Source organism: Glossina fuscipes, unplaced genomic scaffold (genome assembly GCF_014805625.2).
Source record: "Glossina fuscipes isolate IAEA_lab_2018 unplaced genomic scaffold, Yale_Gfus_2 1, whole genome shotgun sequence".
Lineage (NCBI taxonomy): Eukaryota > Metazoa > Arthropoda > Insecta > Diptera > Glossinidae > Glossina > Glossina fuscipes.
In genome coordinates this window covers 13,200,607-13,207,618 of record NW_023998415.1, presented here as the reverse complement: position 1 = coordinate 13,207,618, position 7,012 = coordinate 13,200,607, and the positions used below count along the sequence as shown (strand labels likewise).

At 33.1% G+C, this 7,012-nt stretch overlaps 1 protein-coding gene across 1 annotated transcript; it reads right to left on the bottom strand.

The window, feature by feature from the left end:
* Positions 1 to 111: 111 nt before the first annotated feature.
* LOC119631782 (amidophosphoribosyltransferase) lies at positions 112 to 6,634 on the bottom strand. The gene is made up of 6 exons (XM_038024278.1): positions 6,441 to 6,634; positions 6,220 to 6,377; positions 1,570 to 1,890; positions 875 to 1,486; positions 458 to 800; positions 112 to 370 (listed from the first exon to the last, which is right to left on the bottom strand). Exons 1-6 carry the CDS (start codon positions 6,457 to 6,459, stop codon positions 219 to 221), a joined length of 1,605 nt encoding a protein of 534 aa, XP_037880206.1. The 5' UTR covers positions 6,460 to 6,634; the 3' UTR covers positions 112 to 218.
* Positions 6,635 to 7,012: the final 378 nt, after the last annotated feature.

The following is a 7,012-nucleotide window of genomic DNA, read 5'->3' as shown; positions in this document are numbered from 1 at the left end:
CCCCTTCCCCGCTTCCCTCCTCCACACCACACTTCAGCCATTGACAGCAAAGTGTGCGTAGAACAAACATTGCTTTTTTTCACTTGTTGGGAAAATTAAATTTTTATTGTGTTGACTTTTGACTTTGGTGCGGGAAATTAGATATATGCGCACACTGTACACATTAGATTAGGACGTAAAATAAAAAATAACAAATATTTAACTTAGAAAGAAAAGTGCTACCAACTTAAGTCTTCGGGTAAGCCACCCGGATAATCGCCTGTCAGGCATGCCGTGCAATAACCAGATTTTGATGGATTGCATTGTGCTTTATTGACCTGCACAGCCTTAACTAAGCCTTCCACGCTTAGATACGCTAAGCTGTCCGCTCCTGTACAAATGAGAACAACAAAATGTATATGAATGTGTATGGTAGACAATAAACGATTTGATATACGGTTAGATTTCAAAGACTTACCGACATGTTTCGCTAATTGTTCGGGATTTAATTTATTGCCTATGAGTTCTTCTCTGGTCGGTATATTAATTCCCATATAGCATGGGTAAAGCAAAGGTGGACTGGCTATGCGTATATGCACTTCCTTTGCACCGGCGTCACGTAAAAGTTTAATGATTGGGCCAATGGTATTGCCACGTACTATAGAGTCATCGATTAACACGATTCGTTTGCCTTCGACATTCTCAGCCAACGCACCAAATTTCTTGGCCACACCCAATTGACGTAAACGTGTAGAGGGTTGAATGAAAGTACGGCCCACATATCGATTCTTACATAAAACTTCAGCAAATGGTAGATTGGACTGGAAAATAGAAATGAAGTCAAAATTCATAAGTATTAACTTCTTTGCGAAATTTTTATTTATTGTTGACTCACTTCTCGGGCAAACCCGTGAGCAGCCGCTGTACCCGATTCCGGTACTGAACTAACAATATCAGCATCAAGTGGCGATTCGCGCGCCAACTGGCGACCACATTGCAAACGCGCTGAATAAACCATTTGTCCCTCAAAAATTGAATCGGCTCGAGCAAAATATACATATTCGAAAATGCAAAAAGCCATACGTTTATAGTCGGGTCGTTCTACAATATCCACAGTACGGAACCCGTTACGTGTGAATTCAACTATTTCGCCCGGCTCCAATTCTCGCACATAACGCGCACCGATCGATAAGAAACCGCAGCTTTCGCTACTCACTACGTAACCTTCCGCCGGGGCAACATCTGGTTTACCGGCACCCAAGCCAATGGGTACAATCTTACCGATACATAACGGACGATTCCCGTATGTGTCACGTACAGCATATATTTTATCTTTATGCATAACTACAAGCGAATAAGATAGAGGTGCTAAGGTCATAAAATGGCGTATACGAGCCGGCCAATTGGGGCCATCGTGCTCAGATATATCTAATGGCGCGCAACACAATGATTGAGCGATCAATTCACTGTCGCTATGAGTAGATAAACCAACACCACGTTCTAAAACCTAATCATATTAGAAGAAATTAAAGAAAAAAAAAAAAAAAAAAAAAAAAATTGCTGTCTTCTTATTTAGCATCTCTAACAAACCTCTTTCCTTAGCGACTCACAATTTACCAGTTCGCCGTTGTGCGCTATAGCTAAAGCACCATGAGCAGTATGCACTACAAATGGCTGACAATTAACCATTTCTGAAGCGGCCGAAGTTGAATAACGATTATGTCCAATACCCAGATTTCCTTTTAATTTCTTCATCGTGTCATCATTGAACAGATTGTTAATCATACCCATACCCTTATGGACGCTGAAATTTTTCGAAGTTTTACCTGTGCTTGTGACAATGCCTGCGGACTCCTGACCTCGATGCTGTAAAGCGACCAAACCCAAGCATACGACTTGCCCGATATCAATCTAAAATCAGTCAAAGCACAACAACAATGAAGAACTCATATTTAACTCGACCTTAATTCCGGCCTAAATTGCTTAAACCGAAATTACTCACTTATTAAAGTGAAAACTTTAAAATTTATATATATTAAAATTAACGTTTAAGTGATTGAAAGTTTAGCTAACAATAACTGCAGTGTACTTAGGTTGTGTTTGTTAGCTCTTGCCTTTTTACAAAATCAAACATTAAAGATAAGCAATTAGACTAATCGACAAACGTATGAATGGAAAGACAGCATGATAGAAGTCATTAGAATAGGTGAATGAAATGGACGCATTAAAAAAAAAAAACCGGCAAATGCGTATATATGGATATATGGAAAACGATAGAATATTATATGTTGCTTTTTAAAATTCTTTTCAAGTTAAAAATTAAAAAATACGATATAGACTGTCTTATATTGCAAAACGTTTATTTGATTTGACGACATATAGAAAGTATAAGATGGAATATATCTGGAGTAATTGATATTATTACTAAAATGTTTTCGTGATTTGGGGGAGTTAATCGATTTGGCAATTGAAAGAAAATTATTGGTTCAAATTCAGTCTTTGAAGTATTTTTTTTATTACGAAAAAATGTCATTAGATAAACATATGTTTTATCAAAGAGTTTCAGAATTTCAAAAAAATCCATCATATCTTTCCTCTTTTCTCATCTCACTGTTCTACCTGTTGGATGCAACAAAGGTTGGATCATATTTTTCAGACATAGTGGTCTACCTGCTACACTTTTTCGTATATTTATGGCACTAAATTCGGTATCTTCGTTAAAGTCATACTCAAATTTTAATCAAATGGGGTTTTGACTTTTTTTCTATTATTGATAGAATTTTCTAAAGAATAAGTCCTGATGCGTCATATGAAGCCTATGAGACGAAGCTTTCTTTTTACAGGTTTTTTATTATATTATACCAATCATCTGGCGAAAAGATATTCTGAACCTTTTTCTGCTTGAGATTCGATGATAGCAAATTGTGAATCATTAGGCGAGTAATTGTGTCCACTTTCCAGGAAATTTCATTTCAGTTGATTCAGCATACTTTGAAGCAATTTCAATAAACTTAAAATAGTTTTAATATTTCTATTTTGTCTCGTACATTAGTCTGAGTAGATTATGTTATATTTTTTTTTTTTTTTAGGTATAGTTTTTAGCACAAATCTTTATATACTTGATGATATAAAAACATTATAGTGTGGAGTTAATCAGAATGGCTTCTGAAAAAAATTATTTATTAATCAGTGGCCGAAACGATTTTGTGTGATTTAGTGGTGTTAATACTTATTATTAGAGAAATTCGTTTTGAATATGTACAGTTAGGAGCTAATGAAGTGCTTTGATATTAAAATTTAATAAAATCACAAAAGTGGAGTTAAGGCGATTTGCCAACTAAACCATCCATATTTATATATATATATGTATTTATGTACATATATATACATTGTCAGGGAGTTAGTTAATCCTTACGGTTGGATGTTGCAAATGCAGCGACGCAATAAGTATAACTCCAATTTTGCAAGTTTTAATCAAAATTTAAATAAATAAAGAAAAAGAAACGAAATAACTTGTTATTTTCGTATTATCAGTTGTTTATGTTTATGTTTTTTTACGGTAAACAGAAAGAAAATTTGAAAAAAACCAAAATAAAATGATTAAATTTACATGTGAAATATTCCATCCCCACCCAGTGTGATAGATAAGCAGCGAATGTATACGTATTCAAGTAATTGATGATTTAACAATTTCATAAAAATTTTGATCTTTCTAGATGCGAAATAAATTCTATCTGTCTAAACAGTTAACACGCAATAGTTTGACATTGAATCTTAATCGCAACTGTCATAAACGTATGCGTCAAACTGTTCGATTAATTCCAATTGAAGTCAGAGTCAAAAGCTACGCAAAAAGAAATCTTTGTCTTGAGTATGAGTTCTATAATATAGAATATATGTATAGAGGTTTTATATATAATATTTACATATACAAATAACATACATTTACATATATATTTACAAGATCAAGATTAAGAACTCATTAGTTAATAAAATTTCTTTTTTAAGACTATTTTCATTTCTTTTCATTTTTCAAAAATGTAACGATAGTCTTATCGATTCTTATTCTCCGCTATTACCGAAGACACTTGGAATTATTTGGACCGTTATAGATTTTTTTAAATTTAAATTTAATTAATTTAATTGATTCGATGATTTAGTTTAATGAATATGAGGTAGATATGTCGCCTCAAGCAAGAGCTATGGATATGTTGCAAGAAGTTATATAATGTCATATGAATTATTCATCAAATAGATGAATTGAAATGGACTTAACTGAAAAGATCTTTCGAAATAAAGTTGACATAACGAAAACATGCACAACAAGTAGAAGAAGTCTACGCCAGTGTTTTCTAACAAAACGGAAATAGACAATCAAACGTCAAGATTGCATAGAAATAAAATAGACTACATTGTAATGAAATAACTTGATGACAATTATACGTAAGATACAATATATATAAAATCAATTTTTGAGTTTTGATTTTTATGCAAAACTTTATGTCATAAATTGTCATTATTTTCCATTAACATTGTAGACGATTTAGAGTTTCTTGTGCACTAACCAATAAATCTATCGCAAGAAAGTTTTCGCTACATCATCAACGGTACGATGTGAATAAAAAGTTACGATATCAGAAAGAAGATCGCGTCAGTTGACCGTCAACCGTCCAATCGCCTTTCCTCTTGCTTGTCATTATTTGGTTTGACTTGAGAACACTGACAGCGAAAGATCTTAAAAAGGCAAAGTACTCCCCATATAGATAATAACTGATGGGTTGAGTTAAAGAGCATCAACTGGATCCCTATTATGGTTCATTTTCAAATATTTGTAACTTTTCTCTCACTTAAACTCGGTTTGCTTAATAATATTTTATTTTTGCTTTTTTTTTGGTTTTCTTTAAATTTTTTAGTACAAGCTACGCTGGAGAGGAACAACCTTAACACTGGTTATGCGAGCATGTCATAAAGAATCATTTCAAAGATTTTATTAAATACAATATTAGTTTTACACGTCTTACCAACCAGCTCGATTGTCAGTTTTTGCGTTCACTTCATTGGTGTAAAATAGCCAAAGTAAGTGCAAAACAAAGTTCCGTTAGATGAAATTTATTATCACTTTCTGTAGATTAAATTAATTGTAATATAATACCGTCTATGTAATTAACTTATTTTTTGATTAACAAAGAATAAAAATCAAAAAAACTGATATTGTGCACAGCTTGCAGCAATGCTTTCTCCTCTGAAAGAAGAAAATTTACAACAAGCGATAATTATAACTATTATATAATACGTCCCTCGCTCATATAGGGTGTACGTAAGGTATTTGATTGGAAGACGAAACGTGGATTATGCGGATATGAGCAAACGTGAAAGAAATCAATAAAATACTGCTACTACACAACATTAAAAAGATCGCTCCCCTAACAGGTACGAAATCATCTTATAAGTCATTATACAATATGTAAAAAAATAACAAAATCAATTGCTACATGTCTTATATATATATCTATATATATATCTATATATATATATATATATATATACTTTTGTTTTGTTTTTACCTAATATGTCCAATAACTTAGGGGATGTCCCCTATGAAGGTATGATGGCGATGGTTGAAAATAAATTGAGAAGAGAAGAAAGAGATAGCGAGTGATCGCACTATAGCGGATGTGGATGTCGATGGTCGCACTCTAGTGGATGTGTGGTCATTCGGGAAATATTATTCCCTTTACTAACTACTGAGCCATAGCTGCGACCAGGTATGACCGCACTTGGATGTGAACGCGCGAAAACTGACTGGGTATTCGCGACTCTTATCCCCTCTGGGCAATGCGAAACCTTCTTGTTTAGATTATTAAATTTTTTTTGTGGTCTCTGCCCAAGGCCTTGGGATCGTAATTTTATTTTCAAAAAAAAACACGTATATGCAGGCAAATGGTCTTGCCCCGATTTCGTTATTGATACTGGTTTAGAATATGTATTTCATGGAACAAATGACACATATTTCTATACTTTATAAGCATTCGAAATATCTGCTATAAGCCATGTGGTCTATATAAAACAAAGTTACCACCAATTATTTTAAACTTGATAAAATATGGGGGAAAAAAAAAGATATGTGGAAATCGACAAGAATGCATATTTTTTAAATCCTCGTTCTCCACGGAGGCGGATATGAAGTTATCCTTTAAATTTACTTATTTTGATAAAGTCAATCTAAAAAAGATAACTCACCTGCGTAGGCCATTCGCCGCAAGCTATAGCACCGAAAACTCCACATTCGCAGGTTAAGCCAGTGACATTCTCACCCTCGGGCTGTATTTGTTTGTAATTTTTCTGCGGAAACACTTTCTCTCTTTGTAATTGATCAGTGCAAACAGATTTTGACTTTGCTGAAAAATAAGACAATTAACAATGGTAGAGATCGTTCTAATTAATTAGATTCGAAAACCTACTTGTTGTTGAAGGATTCATAATGTAATCAAAGTAAAAATATTGAAAAATTTTAATAATTTAATAAAAGATATTTCTCTTGCGTTTATTTATAATTATAATTTCAATTCGATTCCAGCAAATAAATTGCTGTGATGCGATTGTCGAGACTTATTCACTGCAACTGATATACTTCATATAATTATTAAACACTATATTGGATCGGTGCGAATTGCCTAAGAAAAAAAAAAAAAAGAGTATAGGAAACACTGACTGATAACAAGATTTTTTCGATTTGTCGTTAGAGGTACGGACGTCTGTAATCTCTTCGATTCACGCGAGTTTTTTAATTAGAGAATGAAAAAAACATACAGAAAACAAAAAAATAACAACATTTTAATATATTTGTTTCTAACACGTTGATAAACATTTATAGCGTGGTATAGACTGTTGATTTTTTTAATTTTTTTTTTTTGTTGTTGTTTGAAAGGTCGCTTAATTTTTAATAAAATTTCATATTATTTGAAAGTCTTGTAAGTTGTCTACACCACGTTTTATTTAGGATTGAGAGCACCATTTTTGTTAAGTCACGTTC